Raw genomic sequence first — 13,426 nt, 5'->3', positions numbered from 1 at the left:
AGCCTTAGATTTTCGGCCCTATGGTGTGGAATAAGGAAACAATACCAATTACTAATTTCACTCCAACTCCTCCTCATTTAATTATTTAAATCCTTAATTAATTATTTCGTGATTACATTTTAATTAATATATTACACAATATACTAATTAATAATATAGAGTTACCGTGTCATTTTGTGTGACCCCGTAGGCTTAAATTATTTCCGGATATGCGATTATCATAACGTGATCACATAACAACACAATCCTCTATTTGGTCTTTGAGGGTTTTTATCTGGAATAAACATGGTGGGTTTGGGCTACTCAGGACTGTGTATGTTCCCGGACATATGGGGTTAATTGGTTTTCGCTATAAGATAACTCCAAGTAACCAGATTTTATCGTTGCCCTTTCAAAAAATAAAATAAATACTTTGCAACTTCACCATTATAAAGTTTAGTCGTGCTATTCCGTGTTGACAATGTGGTTTTCATATATTACATCGCCATTATATTCAATAGTAAGTTAGTAACTAGGAGCGACTGAAAGTCATTATGATGGAAAGTTTCCATTGAATTTTTCTAAAGCATTGAGCTCGTGACATTGACTTCGTTGATTTGAATATTGGAAACTAACGTAGTGTCGTAGTAGACGGGCCAAAAAGTAAGGACCGTTGATTGACCAAGTAAATAAAGTCTCCCATAGTGCAATCAAACTATAAACGTCGACAATGACACTTCTGATAAGATTGTCATTATTGCCCATTTAACAAGGCAACAACTATATATGTATGTTTGAAATAATTGAATGGTTATTTTTTTTATGATAAGTTAGGAAATGATGATATATATTTTGCAGGGGCAAAAGAGGGAAGAGTAAATAAAATAGAGGTTTTCTTAATTGTGAATTGAAAGATGCAAAATGTGAAAAACAATAAAATATAAATTAACGTCGATGAGAACGAGATGCTCGACGAGGGTTAATAAAAAGCTTTTATGGTTAATAACGTATGGACTAAAGAAAAGTGAAAAATTAATGAACAAAACAATTAAAAACTAATATTCCCAACTCGTTGGCTTAAGACAATCGAGTCAAACTGTTGATTAAAACTTTTTGCTTTTCAATTATCATTTGAAGAGCTTTTTCAAGTTATGGAATCTAAAAAAAAGCTTGGATCGAAGATACTCTTTTAAGGAACTCGATCTATATAACAATTAGCCACTACTGTCTTTTGATATGTGAGATAATAAAATATGTAAAGTAATAAAGTTTTGTGTACGGGTGAATTTTATAGATCAAATCTAGTGAGAGTCATAAGGATTCCCTTGGAAATGATATTTCGTCTTTATCCATGCTTATGTCTGCTTATTGTTTGTTACGCACCGTCTTATCGTTTTATTATCTTTATTTGTTATATATACTAGGTTAACTCCCACTTAGGATACGCGACACTGAACCTATTGTAATAGTTACTGTAAAAATTAATATTAATAGTCTCTAATGTAACATGCGAGTGTTAGATAACGACATTAGCCCCTGCATACACTCACTGATTCAAATTGACCGGTTTTAGAAATTGCAGAATGATGTGACTTACCACAATACGACTGATGAATACTACAGTTCCCATACACACGTTTTTCGAAACCGGTATTTAATTTGAAATACCGGTTTCGAATCTAGTATATATATATATATAATTCGGGTGTTTATTTAAGCATTTGTAACATAGACATCAAATAACTTATAAAAGTATATCAATATAAGTTATTTTTTAAAACAAACCTTATGGCTTTTTGATTTTGAAAACACTAGTTTCGTTGATGATTGAAAACTGAGAAATATATGTTTGCTAATATGTTTGCTTATGTTTGCGTGAACATCTATCCGAAAATATGCATGTATATATAAATTTGAGTTGGCTACGTTGCATTTTTTTCTTTTCGGCGACTCGTGAACCCGGTTTTGGAATTACTGGGTTCGAGTGTGTTGTCACATCGCTACTGCACGTTGTCCTGTTTCTTACTGTTACTCTGCAAAAGGCTGTACAAACTCTGAAACCGGTAATCGAGATACCGGGTTCAAATGTACTTTTCCTGAAACCGATAATGCAAATACTGGTTTCGAGCAAAAAATTCAAAACCGGTATTTGCATTACCGGTTTATCCACTTTCATAAATTTTTTTTTTGAAAATTTGTTTGACAAAACACCCTTAAAAAACGACCGTTTCAAAAAAAAATCGATAATCCATAGAGTGTGATAACAAATGTTTTATCCGTACGGGCTTCACCCTCATATTTAAAAATTCGTCGAAAGTATATCGAATGAGATCTCTAATAAAAGAGCATGAAATTTTAAAAACACCCATATAATTTTTATAATTTATCGATATACGGTTTTTGTGATAAAATTTTTTGAATGAATTACAGGAATAAAATGATTTATGAATGAGTGGAAAAAAAAATGAGTGATTGAGATTTGAAGAGAGAAAAAAAATGAGTAGTTGAGATTTAAGGGTATTATAGGTTTATTATGTAGAGATGTTTAAGTTAGTGAATAAAGAAGAAGGGTAATTTAGGTAGTTTAAATCATCTTTTGAGATTTTAAAAAAGGGCAAAATGATTTATAAGATAGTATAGATATGGATATAAATATAGATATAGATTATGGGGTTTGCTAAATACAGCCCTTAGGGCTGTGTTTAAGGTGCATAAATTGTTTGTACATTTACCATGAAAATCAGGGGGCGGACTTTTAATATGGAATGTACAAGTTTTTTTATGCATGTTAAATACAACCCTTTAGCATTTTCCATAGATTATTATGTATATCAAAAGTACGTTAGTTACTAACTGTTCTGGATATAAATGGATAGACCGAATTATTTAACACATATTGTCCAGAAATCGAAAGACATGTGGCTTATATTATTTGAGTTCGATCGGGTTATCATACAACAACTCCATGATGAAAATTATTCGACATGTCCACCGTTTTGGATGATTAATCATTATTTAATAAGGATCCTGTTTTTCATGCATCCATTAAACTAAAATCAACAAATACATATTATGTATCTCAAGACTCAAGCTATATATTGCATGTAGAAGTTATTGTTTGATGTGTGTATCAGGTAACTATAAAATCTCATCTATAGTTATTTTTATACGTTATATATGCACTTTATCACCTTAACCAGGATTAAAAGATACCCCATAGCACAAAAACCATTTAACATAGGTCTTGTAGAAGTTATTGTTAGGTTTTTTAATAACATTTTTAAAGATTTTTGACTATGCTTAATTAGTTGCTTTAAAAGTTTAATTTGACACTTGTGATAATTTTTTATTTTTCATTCAATTGCACAAATTATTTATAAGTTTCATTTTTAGAAAATTTTTTAAAATTTAAAATTAGTTTTGCACAAATATCTACTTGTATTCATATACTACCTTGATAAAACGAACTTGTACGTAGGCCAATCTACTTCTATCTTCAATGTAATTTTACCTATACGTATATTTGACTACATGATGCATCTGGTATATGATAAATATAATCAACTTCTAACTCATTTGCAACTGGTTATATGAAAATTTTCTTTTGTTTAATTTCATCTCAGAACTCTCAAAAGGTAATAATGCTTGATACTTTAATTAATTACTCGTATATGTGAATATGTGATATTATCATTTTACCATAATAAATCAACTTACATTATTGTTCAAAATAAAAGCACATGCATTCCATTTCTTTCCCCAAACAATTGGTGGATATATGAAATCAAGAAAAACTTACCATATAATGGTGAAGTATTGCACGTATCTTAGATATTAACCATGGGTTTTTATAAGTATTCGAAAAGAAAAACCTCAAATTTTGTGATATTTAAGAATCGAACTCAAAACTTTAAGTAAAATTGAAAATATCTCTAGCACGATATCATTGGCTTGGCTATTTGATTTGTCATTTATTAACATGAGATAATATTTAGAGTTTTTCTATAAATCAATCAAATTAAATACATTTATTATTCTTATATCTTTTAACAAAACGTTTGTCTTGAAGTGATTCACAAGATTCATGCATTCCACCCAAATAATAATTTTCTAACACTCCCTTCCACTTCCTATATATATATATATATATCTCATGACAAAACTTGACCACTCTCCAACTCTTCACCTAAACATGCCTCAACTTGATTTCGAATCGCTACCTTCCATATGCACTGATCGAAAGATCGCGTGTGATCCCGATACTCTCGATTATCCCCCTGAATCATTCTGGCTATCTAAAGACGCTGAATTCGACTGGTTTGATCGTAATGCATTCTTAGATCGAAACGAATCCATCAAAGGAAACTCAAATTCAATAAATCTGAACTCCAACACAAAAAACATACATTTTTTGAAACCGAAAGGTAATAATATTAATATATTATTACCAAATGCGCAAAAGACACGTAGAAATTGTAGGCTTGCGAATATATTGTTGTTTCCTAAGAGATTAAATTCTTTATCTAAAGAGACCACCTCGATGGCAGAACCCATGTCACCGAAAGTGTCGTGTCTTGGTAGAGTTAGATCAAAAGGGTGTACTCGTGGTCAAACGAGTACACCACAAAATGAAAAAGAAACACCTGACAGTCAACACCATGACAAAACCGGGTTTGTATGGTGTGTAAAGTGGTTATTTGGATCTAATTGTTACAATCCTAGAAAATCTAAGAAATTGACGGTGGAAGTTAATCAAGTATCGGAATATTCAGCTCCAAGAAGACCGGCGATTGATTCGGCGTAGACTTTGTCTACTGAGACCGAGATGTTGACTAATTAATAATGGCTGGCCCCGAATATCTATATATAGCATATGTCACGTTCTAAGAAATCAATTTGTCCAAACTGTAAAAAGGTAAAACTTTCGGGATTTACTGTTTTTTTCTTGTTAAAGATTTTTTTTGTTCATATTATTTTACTGATGACAATGATAGTTTCATAGATTATTATTATTAGTAATTTTTATTTTTTTTTGTATATAATTTTAAAATGCAGTACGTAAATGTCTTGTGTTTCCTCCCTTTTTTTCTTCTTCTTCTTTTTTTTTTTTTTTTTACCAATTACTTGTATTAACATTGCATAGATGAAATTAGTCGGAAGATTTGTTGTTAGAACTGAACCTAGGCCATTAATGGATTGAGTGGTTTTAGACCTTGAAAGATCATTAGGTAAAATTGAACATTGGTCATAATCAGCTACAACTAAGTTAAAAACTTGGGCTAATTTGATCGACGGCTTAATGTTTTTTTGAAAAATTATCTCACATATATTCTCATCAGTTTAAAAAATCAATTTTCGGGCCAAAAGGTTATAACTAGCAATTCAAAACCGGTTCATTATTGGTTGTCTTTCCATAATGTAAGGACATACTTGACTCACTCAATGGTCGTGACTATGTAGATAATGGGTTTGAACCCAAGACTATGGGTTGTTTGGTGGGATTGTTTATTTTTCTACGCACATTTTTTATAAGTGAAATACTGCCTTATTTTTAATAAGCGATTATAAATATGAAATCCCAAACACCCCACGTTTTTACACAAGAGTCCACTAATGCTTTGTGATCATCAAAGAAGGAGTGAAATTTCGATTTGAATCATAACATTCGTCATCAAAAACTCAGACTTAGCCCACAAAATGTTAGATGGATCACAAAAGCAACAAACAAAGAATTAAGAAGAAAAAGAAAACCCAGCTGACAATAACGTAATTTTTATTTTGTATTGTAGGTTTTGCTCTATAGTAGTCAAACAACGTTATCTTTATAGTTTAGCGTTATTTATAAAGTCATTGAAGGATTAAATATTACGATTTATGAGTACATATATATATATATATATATATATATATATATATAAACCTCATAATAATGATACTATAGAAATACCTTTTGTCAATTGAACGACACTCGAGTCGTTGTGGGAGTTATTATGCGAGGATTAGGCCCATTTTAGCGACTCTAATATATAGTCATAACTCAAAAATGTGTAACTCTGCTTTCAGCCTGTAGATGCTATTTGGGCGTTTGGTCAAACTATTGGGCTCATGTTGTTCATCAGTTTTTTGTCCAACTCACAGCCCAAAAAAGGAAATGGAAATTTTATTGGGCTCTTTTTCTAAATCTAACTGATTTCTCTAGATCACAACCAACATATCATGTTATGATATTATCTTTAGCACAAACGAGCAGAAGAATGAACAACTGACATGGACAAATATCAAAATTAATACAGTAGTAGAAACTCGAGTCACAAATGTGGGCAAGTTTTACATACTTTTATTCAATTAAAAGTGGCCCATTTGGTCATCATACATCTCTATTTTTCTTCCATTTAATGGTTGAACGGGTCTTGAGTTGCTCTTGCATTCCCAAATCAACGGTGCTTTTAATTCTGCTACTTGTTCTCGTGAAATGGACCTCACCTATGATTTCATTAGACTCAAAATGTTAAAACCTCACATATGAAATAAGTCATAAATGGAACTAATGATGTTTCTTTAATTAGTACTCATATATACCTTGCCAAGAATGTTCCAAATAACTCCTTCGGTACATGGTGGTGTAGAAAAAGAACCCACATATCGGTAATACTTGCGTGTGTGTTTCCTAATTTGTTTCGTGGTGATGGTCCCAATAGCAACTTGAGCTTGTTGGCTGGATGAGCTATGAACCATCTTCTTCAATTGCACCAATTTGTTTTGTATCTGTTTAGTTAAACAGTTTTAAAATCAAAAGCTTCAAGCTTGTATTTCTTACTATCTTCATTGCAAGTAACATAACATATAAGTATTTAACAAACCTAGGAAAATGAATGAATCATTTTTTAAACATAGCCCTTGACTTACCTTAGATAAAAGAGGGTCAGGATGGCCATAATGGTAGAGAAGAGCGATAACCGATACTCCTCCATCAGCAGCCTTATGAACCAAATGAAGCTCAGCAGCATACCTGTAGTAAGAATATTCTAGTAGTCTTTTAATCTACAGCTTAAATACTAAAGTAAAAACATACGGTTATAATGACATACTGAACGCCATCGATGTGATGCTCAGAAGGAGAATGCCAATGCATTTGTACAAGACTATAGTTTTTTCCATTCAACTCAAAGGCTCCTGCATTTCCATCATAATTCATCTGCACCAATTTGACCAAATCATTGACCATGATCATTGTCAAATCATAAATTCAAAGTCAAACAGTATACTTAAAAAGTCAAACTTAAAATAAAAAAAAAAAAAAATCATACTGCGACATTGAAGAGATTGTCAACAAGAGTAGCATTAACAGAAACATGATATTCGATGTCTAATGGCTTCAAATGTCGACCAGAAACACATTTTGACTTCACTATGTTGACCGGAGACTGAAATTTCCCTTTGGAACAGGCCGAGTATGTTGGGCTTAGACTCCCCCATTTTTTGGGGTTTGTTGGGCCCAAGTATCCAAACTGTGGGCTTCCTCCATTCACTGTTTATCAAACATTAAAAAAAAAAAACACATGTAATGTAACACCTAAAATGCATGTTCAAAGCATAATTAAACTACGATTGACATGCTTTTGTACACTCAATTGTTGTATAACGCAGTAATCATCTAGTTAAAGACGACTTCTTAATGTTCACATAGTTGATAACTTTGTTTCACAATGGTTTACTTCAAAGCGTGTTATGCACACTTAACTCGTTAGAGGTAGAAACTTCACCTTGTACATTTAAAAGCATGTAAACTTGGATTGTATTAACAATGGACCAAAATGGTACCGTAGACGCCCAAAGTGTATGCATAGCCATATTAGGTGTCTTAAAACAAGACAGAAAGACATTTGCAATTGGAAATAGGTAAGTTACAAAGTAAGTTTTAACTTTATAATCTATGTACTATTGATAATTCCTACAAAGTAACCATATTATCTGTTTATAATACAACTAACACGAAAATTCTAGAATTGTGCGGTATACATATATATAAAGATAAAAGGAGCATACCGTGGTTGGCACATGTCGTAAGGATCAAGATTAATAAGATGGAGAAGATTTGAACAACTTGACAAGCAGCCATGGATGAATGTGGAGATATATGTTTAATTTGCCTATAGCTAGATGATGATGATGATGGTGAAAGACATAGGGTATAATAGATTTATCTCTTGCATATGACATGTTTGAATGTTGTCTATATATAGAAACAAGAATGGTTTTGGAGGATAGCCAGAGGCCTTGATCCAAAGTTAAAAGCATGTGTACTTGTGGCCTCATTTTCCCTTTCAATATTTCTCTTCTTTATTTCCGAAAAGACAGGCATTATGTGTTAATAAAATAAATGAAATCATCAAACTTATAAATAAATACAAAATTAAGTTTGTGTAGTAATGTAACATATGATAAAGATAGTGATTGAAATGGAGAAAAGAAACACGGAAAACTATATTATCATTTCAAATCAGTTTGTTGAGTACTTTTTAAGAAGCATTTGTTTATACATATAGCATTTTGACATTAATTAATTAACTCTTGTAAGTTGCCATCGATCTATTCATAAAATTAAAGGGGTGCATGGCCAGGGGTTTTAATTTCTCAAATATATAACCTAATAAATAAGACGTGGTTTGCCATTAATAAAAAGTTATTAATTCTTATGAGCCATCCAAAATGGGTCTTGAATTTACTAGAACCCAATCATTAATATGTAGATCGAGTTGTTTTTTTTTTTTTTAGTCGACTGCAATGTCTATTCATAATTCCAAGAAACACCATACATGTACATGATATAGATATAGATTCCTATAAAAGCAGATAACAATACAATGACAAATGACCCAATGACAAATGATATCACTTTGATGTTTTCTATATATAATTAACTTTAACACTATATATGTGAGACTGAGATGGGAGGTTAATTTTAATAGAGCAAGTAACAAATGATATCGATCACTTTGCTATCGTTTGTGTTGAGCAATAATTTCATTGAGTTGGGAAGTTAACATTAATTAATATTGTATTTGTTGTTTTCTATTTATTATATACAAGCTAGCTAGGTTGATGTTAAAAATGTTTAGCTGTTTGATTTTGTAATTTTGTAACTCATATAGCCGGCCATATAGGATCAATAGTTTATGGTAATATTTATACTTCCACGTACGTGAGTTAACCGTAGCTCATCGATCAGCCAACTCTTTTCTTTAATTTGATGATAAAAAGTTCCACGATTTTAAATAGCACCATCATTTCTTGAACTAACTGTTCTAAGTACTAGTTAATCATTTTGCATAATTAAGTACTCGATAGTTCAAAATTGGTTTTATTGATCCTACCACTTGAACCGCCATCATCCCCTCCACCACTAAAAGTTCATTATAATAACCTTACCTCCATCCTCCCCACATAAACACTAAAATACCATCATCCATACATATGGTGGTCTCTTATTTGTGTTGTTTTATTTAACTTATTATTTATTCATTTTGTTGTCTTTTGATTATATGTTGGAATAAAGTGATGTGAAGGTTCTAGGAGGTAGGCCAAGATATTGAAGGGTTGGTAATCTTGAGGGTATCCAATTCCATGTTTGACTTAATATATATAGATTGCTAACAGCCAATTAGAAACCTGCTTGCAAAATCCAATAAATTAATAGTGTATCATTCAAATCATCTTAGAATTTCTATGTGATAATTCTTCGGATATTTAAATTAAAGATGCATGATTTTGAGTTTATGATTTGTATATTTTCGGAGTGTTGCATTGTGCTCTAATGATGCAAGCCTTCATTCATTGTCAGCTATGGTGGTATGAGCACCATTCATACGTATATTCCACATAAAGTGGTGGTCCAAAATTTATGATATAATACCAACTTTACTGTATCAAGGATAAAAGATGAAATTGATTTATTTAACACTTTACATTTTTACAAAGTGTATGGTTGTATACAATCTCCAATAAATGATGTAACTATCTATACTTCTATATAAAAAAAAATAGCCTATTTTATTTATGGAAATGTTACTTTATGCGATATGACTAATATACCTCTTACTCTTTATTTAAATCATCCTTTTTTCCACTAATTTAATTATATATATTAATATATCTAAATTACCCTTAATGAAATAAATTATACCACCAGTCCCTCAACTATTAAAATAACTACACTAACTATTATATTAATTACATTTACATCCATATCATTCGCCGCCGTCACCAGTCATCACCGCATTGCCGCCGCCACTGCTGCATTTGCGCGGGTACCATGCTAGTACTAAATAAAAGAAATTGTTATAACATCACTATTTTATATAAATAACGTAATTGACATCTTCAAATTCATTCTTAAAAGATTTTTATTTTTTTCAAAAACTCTAATAGTTTATACATAATATTTTAAGTTGAATCATCTAAATAAATTTACCATAATAGATTATTAAATTATCTATATATTATGCGGGTTAATAAGCTAATTTTAAGGTAAATTATTTCAAGGTTATGAGTACCGTTGGACTACCGCAACTTCAGTGACAAAGATACATTTTCGTAAAACTTCTATGAATATGCCCGGGTTAATCCCGGGTTAATTAGTTAGTATACTTTATATAAATATTGACTGAATTTAATGTTTGAATGTAATATACATTTACCCACCTAATATTGAGACTCGGAATCCATATGACATTCTGAATGGGCTTAATACTGAGATTAGTAATGTAGAAGCAGTCCAAGAAGATTCTGAAGATGAAGTTTATGAAGAGGATGGCCCTACTGCTCAGTTTATGAAGCTGAATAATGATACTGTATGTGTCTAGTTGTCTTGTATTGTTAACTCTCGCCTACGGTACAACATTTTGCTAAAAGACATAGATGATTTTGATGATGATGTGGACGAGCACATTGAGATACATGAGGAGGCATCAACTCGCTAATCAATTCTTGCATTGATTAGTTTTTTTGTTTTTGTTATTTTGGATGACTTTTTTTGGTGGTTATTCTCTCACATATATGGGGTCTCTCTCATATATATGAACTAGTGTGATATGCAATCACACTATTTGCTTTGTAATGTTTTGCGTTAGTATAAAAGTTTGAATAGGGTAACTCCTTTTACCCAAACTTAGTTTCATTCTATGACTTAAACAGTACATGGCTTCGCTTGTTCAAGTTTATGGAGCTAGCTTTTTTGTAATTAAATGATGTTACAAGCTCATAAAATAAGATTGTTTATTACTTTATTGTGTTAATATCAATATGTAACAAAGTAATGTTTTTAGCAACTTTACTTCTTGACCTGTCAAGCAATGAAGCAAAACATCCAATGAAGAATGGGTTTATGGCAGAACAAAAAGCTTATTTTGTGGATAGGTCTTTAGATCTAAGCCTTAGATATGCGGACCCTACGCACCATTTGGGTCCTCTTTGACTTACCAAAAGTATAGTGTTAACATTGTGAGGACCAGAAAGAACACACTGTACCTCAGTTGTAGTGCCCCAATTTCCATGTGAAAGTGTCACTTTTTGTACTGTGTTTTACTAAATACACTGATTTGGGTTTTGCGATTTGTTGGGCTTTTATAAGGGTTTCTAAGTTATGAGAAAAATACTAAAAGCCCAATGCTTTTGGCCCAAATACAAGATGTATAAATACTTTATTTAAGCCTTTTAGGACATTTGGCATGTGAAAAAGTGCAGACATCTTACAAGAGATACAATAAAAAAGAGGTCATTGTTTTTTCGTTTCTTTCCTACAACAGCTCATAAACTAGGGTTTAAGTGTGCCGGAATGCAGTTAACTAATCACCAAAAGTTATTGTGTGCACGAACTTTAGGTCAACTTTATTGTACTCAGGAAACTTGAAATTATGTTTATTGTGAACATAAAACAGATGTGGGACCGGTTACTTCACATAAAACTTGTTTATTTTCATATATTGTTTTTATTGTGTGCATAAACTAATCCCAAAAAGTTATTGTGTGCATGCCATGTTGGAATAAACATGGTTTGATTCAAGGGAAAATACTCACCAGATGATCCTGTGGAACCTATAAAGGCATTAAACATGTTTGTCATTGATTTCGGGTTCCCAAAACAAGGTGATTGAGTTAGGATGAGATGGGTAATTCGGCTGTGATGTTATACACGAATTTGAGAGGAGTAAACACACGAATTTGTGTGGGATTATGTGTGTGTGATTAACCTTAACTTAGGGTTAATTACCCTCTATTTATAATGAGAGTAATTACACTTATCACCCTTTAGTAATTACACATTCAACCCCTGTAGTGTTTAATGTGCATACCATTAGTCCTCTTATTTACAATCACCTAATGGGAAACCCTATTCTACGTCTTTAAGAGTAAATACGCTCATCATATATTTACCTAGACATAAGAATTTCATTATCGTCAATTATCATATCAGGAATGATACATGATCAGTGACGGTCACACTAACGTGGTTTCAACATTCTCCCACTTGACCGAGCGATCATTTATCTATGAGTATTTAAATAAGTTCCGGAATAATACTCATTTTGTTTTAAACCGAAATCATAGCCAATAAGTACAGTCGTAGAGAAGAACATCAACTCAGGACCCCCACTAGTCAAACTATGACTCAAATTTAAAACTAATAAGCAATGATCAATTGACTAAGACAAATTTTGTCACAATAATGTCAATACACCAATATGAGTACTCAAAGTGTAACTAATAGACAAACAAAATTTGAATAAGGAGGGAAATTTTTAAACAATAATACTAATGACCAAATAAGTACAATATGCTATTAAATTAAACTAAGTCTTTAGTAAGCCCCATCTTCAACACGTGTCCTACGAAGACATTAGGAGGAAGACCTTTGGTCATTGGATCCGCTAGCATGTCATTTGTACTTATGTACTCAATACAAAGAACATTTTCCTCGACCCGTTCGCGTACAAACATATACTTTGTATCGAGATACAACCCAGCGCTAGTTGAACTGTTACTATTCGAAAAAGTTACGGCAGCTGAGTTATCACAGTAAAGCTTCAATGGTCTAGAAATGGAGTTGACGACTTTGAGTCCAGTGACCAGATTCCTAATTAACATCCCATGGCAAGTAGCATTATAAATGACAATGTATTCAGCCATCATGGTGGACGTTGCAGTCAGTTTCTGCTTATGACTCCGCCAAGATATAGGTCCGCTAGCTAACATGAAAATATACCCAGAAGTAGATTTCTTATCTTCCTTGCTTTTGGCAAAGTCGGAATCGGAATAGCCTACTACTTCTAGATTGTCACTTCTTTTATACGTTAGTTTGTAGTCTTTGGTCCCTTGCAGATATCGTAGAACTTTCTTAGCCGCTTTCCAGTGTGCTAATCCAGGATTAGATAAGTAACGCCCTAGCATA

At 32.0% G+C, this 13,426-nt stretch overlaps 2 protein-coding genes across 2 annotated transcripts; one reads left to right on the top strand and one right to left on the bottom strand.

Annotated features, from left to right (window-relative positions):
• Positions 1-4,090: 4,090 nt before the first annotated feature.
• On the top strand, positions 4,091-4,998 carry LOC122594546. Its single transcript, XM_043766989.1, has one exon. It carries the CDS (start codon positions 4,133-4,135, stop codon positions 4,781-4,783), a length of 651 nt encoding a protein of 216 aa, XP_043622924.1. The 5' UTR covers positions 4,091-4,132; the 3' UTR covers positions 4,784-4,998.
• Positions 4,999-6,247: 1,249 nt separating this feature from the next.
• On the bottom strand, positions 6,248-8,192 carry LOC122592879 (alpha carbonic anhydrase 1, chloroplastic). The gene is made up of 6 exons (XM_043765202.1): positions 8,026-8,192; positions 7,287-7,507; positions 7,068-7,174; positions 6,886-6,988; positions 6,559-6,744; positions 6,248-6,462 (listed from the first exon to the last, which is right to left on the bottom strand). Exons 1-6 carry the CDS (start codon positions 8,096-8,098, stop codon positions 6,325-6,327), a joined length of 828 nt encoding a protein of 275 aa, XP_043621137.1. The 5' UTR covers positions 8,099-8,192; the 3' UTR covers positions 6,248-6,324.
• Positions 8,193-13,426: the final 5,234 nt, after the last annotated feature.

This window comes from Erigeron canadensis, chromosome 3 (assembly GCF_010389155.1).
Source record: "Erigeron canadensis isolate Cc75 chromosome 3, C_canadensis_v1, whole genome shotgun sequence".
Taxonomy (NCBI): Eukaryota; Viridiplantae; Streptophyta; class Magnoliopsida; order Asterales; family Asteraceae; genus Erigeron; species Erigeron canadensis.
This window is presented reverse-complemented; position numbering and strand designations above follow the sequence as displayed.